Source organism: Homalodisca vitripennis, chromosome 5, assembly GCF_021130785.1.
Source record: "Homalodisca vitripennis isolate AUS2020 chromosome 5, UT_GWSS_2.1, whole genome shotgun sequence".
Classification (NCBI taxonomy): domain Eukaryota; kingdom Metazoa; phylum Arthropoda; class Insecta; order Hemiptera; family Cicadellidae; genus Homalodisca; species Homalodisca vitripennis.
This window is the reverse complement of record NC_060211.1, coordinates 98,059,473-98,075,746: the sequence shown is the minus strand read 5'-3', so window position 1 is coordinate 98,075,746 and position 16,274 is coordinate 98,059,473. Positions and strand designations below refer to the sequence as shown.

Here is a 16,274-nt window from a genome sequence, read left to right as displayed (position 1 = left end):
GATTCTAAATATTATTGCTGAAGTTTCCTTCGATATTTGTCTGGTCTTTACTATCCCTCTTATCATCTTTACCTCATCATCTCGTGAAGTTATAAATGTCAATGGAGATGGTATAGCACTCTACTCTCATGCGTCCTATATTTGGATTTTACAACTAACTAAAAATTTCTTACACAATTAAATTATTCAAATATTTATGCCTACTGTACAGATGCATCCTCATTCAATGGATATTGAACCTAAACTTTACAGTGTGGCCAAAATAAAAAATATTTTACATTGGGATGCAATATTTCGAGGAAAACTTTGCTGGGTTAATCTCATCACCCTTTCAGTAAATCTATGTTAAGGACGAAATAAGAGTACTAGAGACAACCTTGATAATTAAAATACCGTAACTAAAAAGGCGTAGTCAAAACTTTGCAACCAAATCGTGTACTTTTATACATTATACGTGGTACAAAATAATGTCTGCTCATAAATGTAAAAACTAGAACTGTGTCTAAGTCCTTAAAGCCAAATATGGGAGGCAAAAGTGTAGATTTAAAATCAATTTGTATTTTGTATTTTACTGCTATGACACAATTTAGGATAACATTTATACAGTAAGTACATACTACTCGTATCACCAAAAGCGTGAATATTGCAAAGAAAGGCTGCTATGTTATTAAATGTATGCAGAACTCCATGAAATACAAAACGTTTCACTGTTGGAAATACAGTATTAGCCTATTTATCTCATACGGATATATTCTAGCACTTCAGGGATAATTAGATATTGCATGAATGCCAGCCAGCTTCCCAACCACAAAATCGTAGTGTAGAATTGATATTTAGACTATGCAAGGGCTTATATTTTCATCGACAATAGTTAACACTACTACTATACACTGTGTAAATACGAATTAATTTTCTGAGTGTTCGCGAATGTTATCACTAAAGGACTTGGATATATTGTATTTCTGTTTGTGTTAACACATTATTAAACTAGTTTTAAATTGGGTAATCATGATGGCAACTAGAAAATTGCAGAATAAATAAATAAATTTGTAGATCCACTAAGTGCCAACATTACGTTTTATCATGAGACATGTTAATAGTATACTTAAGAATTTGCGTACAGCTTAGCGGGGCCTATTATGTAACCCATGCCGGGGGGTACTCTTAAGTTTTAATATCAATAGCAATACTAAGTGATAGGGCCATATAAAAATAACTGGTCAAGTTCTTAGCGAAGCATGTTATTCGAGGAGATGGAAGCATTTCATTACGACCTGTATGTCTGTCCTTACGTATCTCGAAAACGATTTCACCTATGGATTTTTAATCTTACAAGGAACATCATTTCTATGTAGGTGACGAGTTCAGCGACGGTGTATGTCATTCCATGGGATTTGTCTGAGCATTAGGAAATCTTTTATTGCTCTTATAGGCAACCAAGATGACAAAAGACATCACAAAAAATAAATATATTAAATATATTATAACAAGTGAAATAGTAACTTGAGTAACTTATTGAAATAAACTATACAGACTCCTTAAATTGCAGTATACTGATATGTTCCTACAATCAGAAATACGCTTTTCGTGTTTACGTCTGTGCGTCATCCTACTAAAAATAGGCAATACTTATTGTGCGTAGTTTATTGTGCACATTATAATTCAAAAAAGATCCAATAATGTGTACGAGTCGAGTGTAGTGCCAAAAATTAAACAATAACTAGTGCTGTTCTGTCATTGTTGTTTCGTCTGATGCCTTGCGTATGCAGCGTATACACATACGTGTATAACAAGTTCACCAATAAAAACAGTAGAGCTTTAAAATAATATTTCGTTTCTTTGTTATATTGTCTTCCAAGAAACAGAAAATAAACTTATCTTTGGAAAAAAAAGGAATTAAAACCACTTTTAATGCACGCTAATTGAATGTACGTCTATTATTCTTTGCCGCATTAGTGGTTATTACGTAAAACACAATGAGGCGTAATTCTACCTAATTATAAGACTGCAACGTTGTAAGCTATATTGTTCCTGGACAAATCCTACAAATAGAATCTTTAAATAGAAATTAGAATCTTAAATAGAATCTTTATTCAAATGTAATATACAGACGTACAAATTTATACCCTTTTTCTGTACTCAATAAAAGTCTCGATTATTTTCCAGCCTTTATCAACGATGTCACTTATAAAAGCTCGCAATGTTCCAAAAATTTTAACCTTAGTTTATTTCAACCCACTTTATTCATTAAGATTTACACTGTTACAGATGCCAATAAATAGAGTATATGTAAAATCATATCCTTACAGGAAGTTCTTTACTGGTTACATAAAGAATAAATAAAATCAATAAAATAACTAAAATCAACTGTTGGAAATTTACATTATTTAGGTTTTTAATTTTATTATATTTTAGTAGTGCATATACCTTTATAATCAAAGAATTTCATAAACAGAAAACTCATCTTAATTTATTTATTAGTAATGAATATTGTTAATCAGTTGAAAAATATTAACTACAGGAAACCAAAAATAATATGAAACATTTCTCCAGTACTATAAAAATAGGTAAATTTTAAATGCATTTGTTATAATTAGTAAGAAAACGTTGACACAAATGCCAAGGCTATATCTAACCTCAATGTATGCTAGGACATTTTCGATTTCAACTGTGAGTTATTTATTAATGAGTTGAAATATTTCAACCTCCAAATTCAACTCTGTCCCGTTGTTCTAGGACGTTCATTACGTTTCCACCATTAAGGAAGTCATTGCAAAGCCAACAACTAAAAGTTATGTTTCCTGGCATTTCTGAGGAAAATTTTAATAATTGTAAGAAAACGTCATCTTTTTATATTGTTTGGTCTGGCCTTTTCATATGGTTTTATTCGTAAAATCTCTAAATAAATGTCTTAGTTAAATATTTTCCAATAATAAATATATGTGGGTGCACTATGGGCGGACTACTTTTTATCAAAAGTCGATTAAACAAAATCGGTTAGCCTAAGTAGTTTCGGAAATAACTAGGAATCTATATTTAAAAGTAACATAGATACGAGAGTAATTATACCTGTATCCTCCTCCTCTTTTAAATCAATTAAAGATGAGAATTTAAATTTAGTTTCATAGTAATAACCACATCACATTTCGTTAAACATTATGGTACCACTGGTAAGCTCGGGAAACATATACGTATACGTATTTATAATGAACATGGCAGGAATAGGCCACACCACGTAACAGGTGCTGCTGAGATTTAATTCAAAATTTCAAGTCAATAACTAATTTCATTCTCGAGATGCACTTCTCACAGATATACATTAATTTATTTATTCTGCAAGTTTTGCGCAAAAATAAAAGTTATATTGTAAAATGTGTTATTCCTTTACAACAGTGAAAGTAAAATAAACTTTTTTCTCCAATGCTCCAAGATTCTACATTCAAGATACATCATAACTTTATATAATTTAAACAAAACTTGATATATGAAATGGCCTTATAAACAGGATCAAGATAAAAATAGTTTTTAAATATATCATAATATCTTAAAACTTAAAACTGATTTGCTTTCAATTGATTAAAGTGAGAGCAGGTTTGCTAATACTCAAAAGAAGAGAAATGTGTCTGTTTTTCATGCAAAAGTCTTTTTACGTATTGGTTATTTACTATACTGCAATAAAATGAAATAATATTGTAATAAAATCACATTTATTTTACATTTTTAATATTTATCCTTACAATCTAAACAGAGATTTGTACAGTGATTTACAAAGGAATGTATACAAGCTTTAGTAAAGCTACTTAATGAAAGACAATAAAAACAGCAGCAGCCAAGGAGTAAGGAAATTACTAGTGAAAGTTGTTCCTTCTCCGGTACAGAACGCTACATCCACGTTCCTGCAGTGCTTTGAGTACACCCTCATGTTGGACAGGGTGTCCGCGATCTTCTTGATGAAAAGAGCCTCTTCTTTCTTGCATTTGAGCCTGCTGGCGACGTACACGCACTTGAGGAAACCGTGTCTAGCACTGCGGAAATTTAAATACAAAGCATAATTCAATATGAAATGGTTTATTTCGTAAGCGTGATGTATTTAATTTAATAAGGCTTTCTAATAGATTTATTCATTTGACTTTTAATTACAGTAGTTGGAGATAAAGTTTCTGAACAATCACACAAATGGTTACCGCATTATGCCTTATTTTCAATAGTCATTTTACAATGTGATACATAACAACTACGTTAACCCTACTCTCTCTCTCTCTCTCTCTCTCTCTATATATATATATATATATATATATATATATATATATATATATATATATATATATATATATATATATAAGTAGATATGAATGTTAGAGGTTCTAGCTCACTTTTGGGACAGTCAGAAAAATCAACGTAAAATACTGTTAAAGGGCAATAAACTAATCTGTAACTCACGAATGAAAAATTAACCGAATCTATAGCTGTTTTACTGTTCATTGTAGGCTTCTAATTTCTAAGCTGTTTTTAATGAAAAAATCCAGAAATCTTCGAAATCTTTATTCCAGGAAGTTAATTGTAACACAGTCTTTATCTTTAATAGTCTTCTTTCCAGTAACAACCAAGTGTAATTTTTCATTTTTGTTCAATTCTTTAATCTTTTTTTCATCCAAAACAGTCAAAAATCTGTTTGGCAAGTGTACTTTACAATCTTCCAACTCGGCAATTATTGTAAACCCGAATTTATCTTTCATTTTCTCCCAAATTCACAATTTTGTATTTCTTATTTTCTTCTAATTCTATTAATTTCTTGTATTCTTTGAATGTTAAATCACCAACCTTATTCAACTCTTGTAACAGTTGCCAATTTACATAGAAAAAAATTAATACTTCTACACTTTTAAGGTGAAAAAATCAACACTAATACTTCCAAAATACACAAAAAACCGGGGTTTTTGACCATAAAAAACGTGTTTTTTAGGGTCAAAACCACACAGCTCTTAAGGTTGCATATATACTAGAGTTTTTTTGAAAAATCCTGAAAAATCTACTGAATTTCTCTAATTATTGCGAATTTTTAGCTTTAAAGTTGATAATGTAACGATAATTTCTCGAAAAAATCAAAGGCTACAAAATTTGAAAATTTAAAAAATCTCTAAATAAAATTTTTTCTATATAAATAGAAGAATCAAGGCTGTTTAACCATAATTGTGCTGATTTGTATCAAATTTTAGTAAAAATCTGTACTTTTCAAAGTGTTAGTTAAACAAATTTTTTCTTCTTTAAATAGAAGAATCAAGGCTGTTTCAACCTGCCATAAATTGTGCTGATTTTTATCAAATTTTGATAAAAATCCTTAGAAATCTACTGAATTATTGCTATTTTTCAGCTTAATAAAAAGATATTTTACTAAAAAGTAAAACTTGGCAGATTCAAATTTTCCCTATTTAAAATGGAGAGGAAAAAGATATCCTGCCCGTACTGCAAAAAAGATGTTTTCGAACATCATTTTAACCCGACATTATAAGTCGAAAAATCATTTGAAGAACAAAGAAATTTTATAATAAAGAACTAAATTATTTGAGGACTTGGGCTAAAGAGAATCAAATCGATGGTCACGAGAAGATGTACAATATAGAAAAATTTGCGTGAACTAAAGAAAAATTTTAAGGAAAGTAAAAAAGATCTCAATCTATTTAAAGATGAAAAAATTCAATCAATCGCTGAGAAATTGTCCATTGAAACAAACGATAAAACTAAGTCTGAAATGATCGAAGAAATTGACAAAACTCTTAATGAGAAACCTGAAAATATCATTGATGTAGAAGTTTTATCCTCAATACATGGTCTATTTAAGCAATACATTTTAACAAATTTGAACGACAATTTCATGTCAATTTACAAATATCTTTCTATTTTGCGCCCAGAAATTAAATTAAAAGTTTAATCGAAAAATTTCAAGAAACTGTGAAAAATAGTAAAAGGATATCTCTCTTTAGAATGCGAATACGAACGAACTTTAGTGAAACGGTGAAACACAAACTTGTCCAATGTACTTTACTATAAAAGCAGACGAGATCTTTGATGTAAAACCGACTTTTATTAACTAAGCAATTTAATAAATTAACACATCGAGAACAGACAAATCATCCAAATAAGGGTTCTGGATGGACATTTAAAAAGCTGCAAACAACTATTTTGAGCCTTAATAAACACGAAATAATGAACCGCAGGATCATATATCGATTTGCCAAAGAAATCAAAGATAAGAAAGCTTGTGTAAATATCAAAAATAAAGATGATTTCTGTTTTGTTTATTCTATCCGATGCGCTATTGAAAAACCTGAAAAGAATGCTGACAGAGCAAAGCAATACGAGAAATTTGTAAATGACGAGATATTTTCAGGTTTCGAGTATCCAATGTCCCTTAAAAGATATACAATTATTTGAAAAACGAAGCAGTAAAGCAAAGTATAATTATCCGAAAATGTCTGTAAATGTCTATAGTTTTGATGAAAAACTCAATATTGTTCCGTTACAAATTTCAGAAATTTATGATGCCGAGTTAGAAATCGATTTATTGTATGTTTAAACAAGATGACAAATCTCATTATGTTTTGATAACAGATTTAAATAAGCTCGTTTTTCTCTCAGTTTATCTAAGTGTAAAAATAAAAAATTTCTATGCAGAAGATGTTTAAGCCATTTCTACAAATCTGGAGATTTAACAGACCATTTAGAAATTTGTAAAAAATCACGAAGTTTGTAAGCCAATTATGCCGTTTCCAGGTCAAACAACAACATTTTATTAATTATCAAAAGAAATTTTCTCATCCTTACGTTATTTATATGGATTTTGAAAGCATAATAAGAGAAGATTCTCACATGCAAAAACAATCCGCAAAAGTCGACTACAACCAAGATTCAGAAGCACATTCCTTATGGTTTTACTCTATATTTAGTGTCGTCAAATGTGACAAATCGCATGTACAAACCTATATGTTATAGAGCAAAAAATGAAGAAGATTTTGCCAAATGTTCCTGCAAAATTGTTTGAAGAGCTCAATAAAATATCAAAATACATAGCTAAAAAGTATAATTCTAAGAACAAAAAACCTATGAAATTGACCGAAGAAGAAGAATTAGCGTACCAAAATTCTAGTCTTTGTCATATTTGTGAATGTGAGGGTTTTTGATAATCAAAACAAGAAAAAAAGTACGAGATCATTGTCATTTAACAGGTAAATTTAGAGGTTCAGCTCATTTATCTTGTAACTTGAATCTCAAGTTTCCTCAAAATATTCCAGTTTTCTGTCACAATATGAGTAACTACGATACTCCATTTGTACATAAAAGAATTGGCGAAACAATAAGGAAACGTTGATTTGATTGCAAACACAGACGAAAAATATATAAATTATTCTGTAAATTCTGGATATGGGTATGAGTTTGAAGATGATAAACCAAGAAAGTTCATCAAGTTTTCTTTCGTAGATACGTTCAGATTTATGGCATCGTCTATAGGAAAGTTAGCTAAAAACCTCAAAAAAGATGATTTCAAACATACAAATCATTTTATACAAGATGGTCTGAACGCAATTCTAGATAGACAACCAAATGACGAAGAAGAAATCTTTAAAATTCTATCTGGAAAAGGAATATTTCCCTATGAATTTATCGACAGTATTGAAAAACTTGATTACACAGAAGAATTGAGAATTCAAGATTTCTATTCACTTTTGACAGACGAGAGCATATCTGAGAAAGATTTTCAACACTACTTAAATGTATGGAACAAATTAAAAGTAAAAAATCTAGGAAATTACTCCGATCTATATAACATTCAAGATGTTCTATTGCTCGCTGATATCTTTGAAAATTTTAGGAATATTTGTTTGAATTGCTATAAACTTTGATCCAGCACACTATCTAACAGCTCCCATCTTGCATGGGATGCTATGTTAAAATTAACGAAGATAGAATTACAATTAATTAGTGATTATAATATGTATTTGATGATTGAAAAAGGCATTCGCGGAGGCATTTCTCAGTGTATTAAGCGATATGTTTAAAGCAAATAACAAATATTTGAAAGATTTCGATAAGACAAAGCCCGAAAACTATTTGTTATACGTTTGATGCTAATAACCTTTATGGGTATGGCCTAATGCAAAAACTGCCGTTTAGTGATATCAAGTGGATGGATCCTAAAACGTATACAAAAAGAAGAGTGGCAAGAAACAATTTTTAGAACTCACTGGCGACGAAGATTATGGCTATATTCTCGAAGTCGATCTTGGATATCCAACAAATTTACACGAACATCACAAGGATTTACCTCTTGCTCCAGAACATTTTAAAAACAAACTTTGCACAACTCTACTGGATAAAACTGAATACGTTTGTTTCATTCGAGAAATTTGAAGTTCTATTTGGAACAAGGTATGATTTTGAAAACATGTGAATAGAGTTATTGCATTCGATCAGAAGCCTTTTATGAAAGAATACATTGATTTTAACACAAACATGAGAACCAAAGCTACAAGCGACTTTGAAAAGGACCTTTTATAAGCTGATGAACAACTCAGTGTTTGGAAAATCTATGGAAAATGTGAGAAACAGATGTGATATTAAGCTTGGAAATGAAGAATTTTCAATGAAACAAGCTAAGAAAACAAATTTCAAATGCTTCACTATCTTTGACGACAACTGTATAGCGAGTCACATGTACAAACAAAAGGTAAAATTTAACAAACCGATTTACATAGGATTTTCAGTTCTCGACCTCTCAAAATTGCTAATGTACGAGTTTTATTACAACAAATTAAAGAAGTTTGATCCAGATTTGAATCTGTGTTTACATGGATACAGACAGTTTATTTTCTAGAATTGAAACGAGATCCTTTTAAAATTATTAAAGAAAATATAGAGGACTTTGATACGAGCGATTATCCAAAAGATCATGAAATGTTTTCACTACTAAAAATAAGAAAGTTCATAGGAAAATTCAAAGACGAACTAAAATAGCGAATTTTAGAAGAATTTTGTGGTTTAAGATCAAAGATGTACTCGTACAAATATCTAGACAAAAATCCAGTTAGGTGTAAAGGAATTAAGAGAAGCGTTGTAAATAAAACAATAAATATCGAAAACTTGAAGAGATGTTTGTTCGAAGATAAAGAAGAATTTAGGGAGATGACAGTCATCAAAAGTTATAAACATGAGTTGTACACTGTTACCATAAACAAGCTGGCACTGAACGCTAAAGATGATAAGAGAATTGTCCTAGAAAATAAGATCGATACAGTACCGTATGGCTATAAAAATGAAGCAAAATCTGATATATTAGACGAATTAAATAAACTTGGAAACTTTGATATGTAAATGGAAGATGATTTAATTCACTGTCACAAGTGTAAAAAGAAAACGAAAAATATAGATTCAAAAATCGTTCAAACTCAAAATGGATTGTATAGAATTGCTGCAAAATGTTCAAAATGTAAGACAAACAAGAGTAAGTTTATAAAGAATCCAAATCCAAAACCTGTTAAGCAAGAATTGAAGACTAAAGATGAGATAGAGATTGAAGCTCGAGAAATTCATGCACCAGTACGAAAAAAGTTTAAAAAGAGAAAAATTATAACATTAGGAATTGACGATTTATGGGCTGCAGATTTAGTTATAATGTCTAATTATTCGGATCAAAATGATGGATTCAAGTATATGTTAAATGTTATTGATACTTTCTCAAAATATGCTTGGTCAAGAGCTATCAAAAGAAAAAACGGCAAGGATGTTTCAAAAGCTTTCGAAGATATAGTAAAAGATGCCATAAGGATCAATCACAAACCTCCTAACCTACTTCATACAGATAAGGGTTTAGAGTTTAAAAATAAAGAATTTAACGATGTTTTGAGGAAATACAACATTAAGATTTATCATACTGAAAACGAAGAGAAATCAAGTATTGTAGAGAGATATAACAGAACTCAAAATGAGAGAATGAAAGTAATTTTTGAGATTAATAAAAACTTTAAATGGATCGATATTCTTCAAGAAATCGTAAACAATTATAACGATACTGTTCATAGCACAATCAAAATGAAGCCTAAAGACGTAGATAAAGATGCAGAAAAAGAGTTATTAGAGACAGTTTTCGAGTATGTTCCACCTGAAATTCACACGAAAACTAAATTTAAAGTCGATGATCATGTAAGAATTGTTAGTAAAAAACAAACATTTTCGAACAAATATAAGAACAATTGGTCAAGAGAAATCTTTGTGATTTATCAAATTAATAACACAGATCCTGTAACTTATAGTATAAAAGATTTAAATAATGAAGAAATAACCGGAAAGTTTTATGAATATGAATTGAGAAAGTCAAAGATTTTTTTCTATATAAATGGAGGCTCAAAAGAAATGTTCAAGGTGCAAAGAATTTAAAGATTTTGAAGCTTTTCATAAAAATAAGAATACCAAAGATGGATTATACTATTATTGTAAGGATTGTCATAAAAATATGCAAGAGAATTATACGATAAATTAGAAAAATTAACGTTAGAAGAGAAAAAATTTTGCGTTTGTAAAAGAAATTAAGGATATTTCCAAATTTTACGATTGGCATTATAGTAAAGATAACAAGAAGGCTTTTTGTAGAGATTGTGCTAGAAGAATTAAACGAGAAAGTCAAAAGAAACCGACTCTTTGCGAGTGTGGACGAATCATTCAATGGTTACCTTATCTTCAAAAACATTTACAAACAAAATATCATAATTCGAGAGTTTAATAAAATTTAGAAACATTTTCATCGTGTAATTTAGATATTCTATAAATCAGTCGAGATTCTGCCATATTTGTAGTAAAATGATTTCCGTTGTATAAAATATTCAAAGATTCTTTCATTTGGTTATACAGATTGATAGAATTTGGTTCGTCATCAATGAACAAAATCTCTAATTCAGGATAATTTATTTTTAGATGTTTTAATCGGTTTGGTATTTCTCGTTTCTGAGCTCTGATAACGTAATAAGGCCATTCCCACATGTGATTCTTCTTAATTAACACAAAAACATGGTGTTTTTTTCTTATCAAAATCTTTACATACCATATCTCTCTTCATTAATTCCATTCGCAATTCTTGATTCTCTATTTTCAAGGATTTCATTTGACCTGAAATTTGTAACTGTTTTATTTCATCTTTTAACTGCTTATTTTCGTTTTTGAGTTTGTACTCACCATATTTTTCTAATGGAAGGTAATACTTCTTTCGTAACCCAATTTTTAAACAATTTCGCTTCTGGTTTATGCGATCTCAAAATTAAAGAATAAAGTCCAGATTCATTAACGAAAACAGTGTTATTTTGGAAGTTTGAAGGTAAGCTATTTATAGCCCCCCTTATATTTAGATTAAAATAGAAGTTTTTATCATCTTCGTCAACGTTTATTCTGATCGTTTGCATAGTATTTTCATATTCTAGAATTTTTGCTACGTCTTTAGCCTTAAACCAGATCACATTGTTTTCGTCAACAATCGTAAAGATATGTTTGTTATTGAATTTTAGTTGATTATTGAGTAGGTCTACAACTGACTCCATTTAGATAGAAATAAAATTTAACTAGTAATTTTTATTTCAGTATAAAGTCCAGATTCATTGATAAAAACAGGGTTAGGATGAAGATTGTTAAGGGGTCTATGGGATAGACTCTTGTAATTTATACATTCAAAAGTTGTTTTCTTGAAAATTTGAAGGTAAGAACGATTCGTTCCCCCCCTTGATTCATCATTCTTTCGACAATCTTAAATATATTGTTGTTTTACTCTCATTATTTAATAAATTTCCCTCAGAGTCTTGTATAGTTAGAACGATTTTTTGAATTCTTTTAATATTTTTTCTAATTGGAATATAATCGATTTCATTCGGTTTTTCACTGATTTTTGATCCATAAGCAACATTTGGGAAAAATGTGTACAAAATTTCAGATTCTTTGTGTAAATGTTCGGTATGATTTTCAAAACTAGGTTCAACGAGATTGCAGTACACTTCAATTACATCGAACGGTCTAAATTTTAGCGTTTTATTTCCTAAATATACCTGATTTGGCTCAATAGTTTCTTGAACAAACCCTAACAAATCTACAATAATTGCTGAAAACATTATTCTTACTGGTGATTTTATTTGAATTTTATTAGAGAGATAATTTTTTTGCATTTCAAACTTGTTTTCGTCAAAGTTTAAAGATTTATCTGATTGTTTGAATGTTTTCAGATAATTTTTAAGGGAATTTTTTATTTGATCGAAAGTATAATATCCTTTGTTTAAACCATAATATTTTGTTATGTTCTTCTCACTAAATCCTATACAATAAGGAGAACTTTCACTAATATTTATTACAAAATTGTCAGAATAAAAACCGCTTAAACCGATAAAATAATTTGATTCTTCCTCTAAGTGTATAGGATGTTCCAAGTTTAAAAATAATTGAGAGCTTTCTGAAGTCAACTTGAACAGCTTCATTTTCGCAAGCGTTGCTTCAAGATGAAAATCTTCTATTTAAATGGAGAAATTTTTAAAGCAAAAAGATCAGATAAAACTTCAAACGTTTGAAGAAAATAAGAAAGATCAACCAATCAGATTGTTAATTGTTGGTTCAAGTGGATGTGGAAAAACAACTTTATTATTGAATTTTATCTACAATAGGTTGATTCCTTATTCCAATTTGTATGTTTTTAGTAAATCTTTAGAACAAGACGCCTATAAAAAATTACAAGAAAGATTTGAAAATATTGAGAAAAACTTAAACAAAAAAATATCACATTTTTATAATGCTTCTGAGGACATAGTTCCGTTAAGCGAATGTAAACCCAATTCGTTAATCGTTTTTGATGATTGTATTTTGGAAAATCAGGACGTTATTAAGGAATATTTCGTAATGTCTCGTCACAAAAACATATCTTGTATCTATCTTTCTCAATGCTTTTCAAAGGTTGATAAACAAGTTATAAGAAATAACCTGAATATGTTGTGTATTTTTAAGCAAGATGATCACTATTCCAGAAAGATTTATAACAATTATGTGGGATCTGATATGAGTTTTAACCACTTTAATGAATTATGTGATAAAATTTGGAAAGAAGACTATGGTTTTTTAACTATTAATCTAACTTTGAAGCCTAAAAATGGAAAATATTTGAATAAATTTTCTAATATAAATGCTGCTCAGTGGTCTGACAAATCTACTTGATAAAATATTTGTTACAATTATTTTTATATTATCTTTAATTTTTATTTACATTATGAAAATAACAGAAAAACGGTAAATCTGTTCACGTTCCACGTTCACGTTCCACGTTCACGTTCATGTTTCACGTTCATGTTTCACGTTCGTGTTTACGTTTCACGTTCATGTTTTACGTTCGTGTTTACGTTTCACGTTCGTGTTTCACGTTCGTGTTTCACGTTCATGTTTCACGTTCATGTTTCACGTTCATGTTTCACGTTCATGTTTTACGTTCGTTTTTACGTTCCACGTTCACGTTTTACGTTCCACGTTCACGTTTTACGTTCCACGTTCACGTTTTACGTTCCACGTTCACGTTTCAAAATTTTTCTAATTAAATGGTGAACGTAACTTCTGAAGAAGCGAAAAAACTTGATCAAATCGAAAAGAAATTAATCAAAGAATTTAAAGAACAGATTCGAATTGATGAAAAAGAACAAGAATTTATTCAAAAAATCAATCAACCTGTAATATCTGCAATTAAAAATGTTGAGGGCAAAATTGAAAATGTTTTAAGCGATAATCAAAATTTGATGAATTTGATTCCAGTTGTACGACAATTTGCTGATATTTCGATACCAGAATCTGAGTTTGAATTGCCAAAATTACCATCTTCAACACCATTTAGACCTCGAATCATTGAAGACTCTACCATAGTTGAACCAATAAGTCCTGGAACAACGGATATAATAATTGGTGAAATTGGTAAAAAATTTCTTCCTAGAGCAAAGGATGATAAATTTGGTTTGTATTGGGACAGAAAAAAGAAAAGTTTTATGATTGGAAATTTGCCCGTGAATTTTGAGCATAATGATATCGTTCTTAATGAAAAAACATATGAAGGAACTCAAGGTTTATGGAGATTATTAACAGGCACTGATGTTCCAAAAGACGGTTTATATTCTGAAGAAGACTTGAAAAAGTATACTGAAATTTTATGGAAATCTGATTCAATTTACAAAAATAATGATCCATCAACTAAGAAACCAAAGTCAAGTAAAGGTAAAAAATATCTCAATTTGATTAAACCAATTTGGGAAAAAAGAATCGAAGGATCAGGTGTGAGAAAATACAGTGATAATAAGATTGAATACAGATATATCGACGATTTGACAAAACTCGATGGAATTATTAATTATATTTATGCTCAAGAGAAGGCTGGAAACAACAATTTTTTGAACGAAAAGAAAGCGATTAAAGATTTTATTTCGAACAAACTTGATGAAATGATTGAAAAACCTGATGGAATTAAATATTTAAAACGAGTTTTGCCGGCAATAAGTTCATCTATGATTGAGGGTAGTGGACTTTTGAATGATTTTATCAACAATTTACCTTTTGAATTACACGTACCAACTTATCAGTATCTGGGGCCTAGCACAAAACTCGAAAAAAGACTAAAAAGAGGAGATCCTGGTATAAATAAATTAGATCAAGCTGCTATGGAACACGATATTTTTTATGCAAAACATAGAGACACAAATTCCAGACATATAGCAGATAAAGTTTTGCAAGATAAAGCAATGGATAGATTTTTATCAAAAGATGCTAGTTTAGGTGAAAGATTTGTTGCGCTTCCAACAGCTGGAGCAATGTTTTTTAAAAGAAAACTAGGAATGGGAATCGAAGAGAACTTGAAATTTTAACTATATAAATGGAGGTGAATGTAAATTTCAGCAAAAATCAGAAAGAAAAAATAAAATCCGCTTTTAAGAAGAAAATACCCGTTAGTATTCTATTTAAAATAGATCAACTAAAAAATGGCGAAGATAAGATATTTTTAACAAATAGACAATACAATAAACTCGAAAAACATAAGAAAAACAATAAAGGAACCAGAATAGAATTTTCTTATAATCAGTTGAAAGAACTTAAAAATGGTGGACTTTTGAAAGATTTATTAGATTTTGGAGAAAATATTCCAGTTGTTAAAAATGTTGTTCCTTATGTTCTTAAAGCTGCTCCAATCGTTAAAAAAGATGTGATTCCTATTGTTCGAAACATTTTAAATTGGTTAGATAAAGAGTTGGAAGATGTTACAGGATCTGGATTAGATGAAAAAACTTTGAATTACGTGAAATCAAACATTAAAACAAATTTGAAATCAAACCTTTAACATTCGGGGAATTGGAAGAAATCTGCAAAAATATTAATCATTTTAGAGGAATCTTCATGAGAGATACATTACCTGAAAAAGTTAAGAAATTTGAATGTGGAATTGTGAATTTAGACTCGATTATGGGAAGTGGAACACATTGGATTTGCTATTATAAAAATGATAAGATTGCGTTTTATTTTGATTCGTATGGAAGAATTGAGGACAAACCACCTATAGAATTGATTAAATATTTGAAAAAATCAAGCGTTTACTACAATGATTCTCAGATTCAAGACTATAAAGATCCCCCAATTTGTGGTCATTTATGTGTTTTTGTGTTGAATGAACTGAGTGATGGTAAAGATTTTAAAGAAGTTGTTAACAAATTATTGCTTAATAAATATGGATTCACAAAATATTTTTGACGTATTTGGAACACAAATTATTCAAAATGTAGATAATAGTTTGAATTTTGATAGTTTGAGAAATGAGTTTGATAACAAGTTAGAAAATGTATTACAAAACCTTCCAGATTCAGATATGTTTGCTGTCGAGATTGAAGATTTTAAAGCAGAATATGATAACAAACTTGCAAATTTCATGAGTTAAAATGAAGTTGCTGATAAAATAAAAACATTGGAAAAAGAAGTTGATGATGGTGTAAAAAAATTATTTACCAATTTAATGTCTCACATCGAAAAAGCTGATGAAATTACTGAAGCGATCAAAGTTGAAAAGAATTATGTTAGTTTGGCTAATAAAAAAAGAATTGTCGGTGTTCGACCTGGTATTGACAAACATGATGTTGTTGTTAAAGAACAAATTTTAAAACCTCTAAAATTATCAGAAAACATCGATATTGTTGATTTACATGATCCGAATGTTAAAAATGCCTTAGATTTTAAAGGAAAAA

General features: G+C 29.5%; 1 protein-coding gene across 1 annotated transcript in view; it reads right to left on the bottom strand.

The window, feature by feature from the left end:
* Positions 1-3,713: 3,713 nt before the first annotated feature.
* Positions 3,714-16,274, bottom strand: part of LOC124362558 — a 41,030-nt gene continuing 28,469 nt past the window's right edge. Inside the window, exon 5 of the mRNA XM_046817175.1 lies at positions 3,714-4,025. Within this exon, the coding sequence (XP_046673131.1) occupies positions 3,797-4,025 (229 nt within the window). The 3' untranslated portion in view covers positions 3,714-3,796. The remainder of the gene's footprint in view (positions 4,026-16,274) is intronic.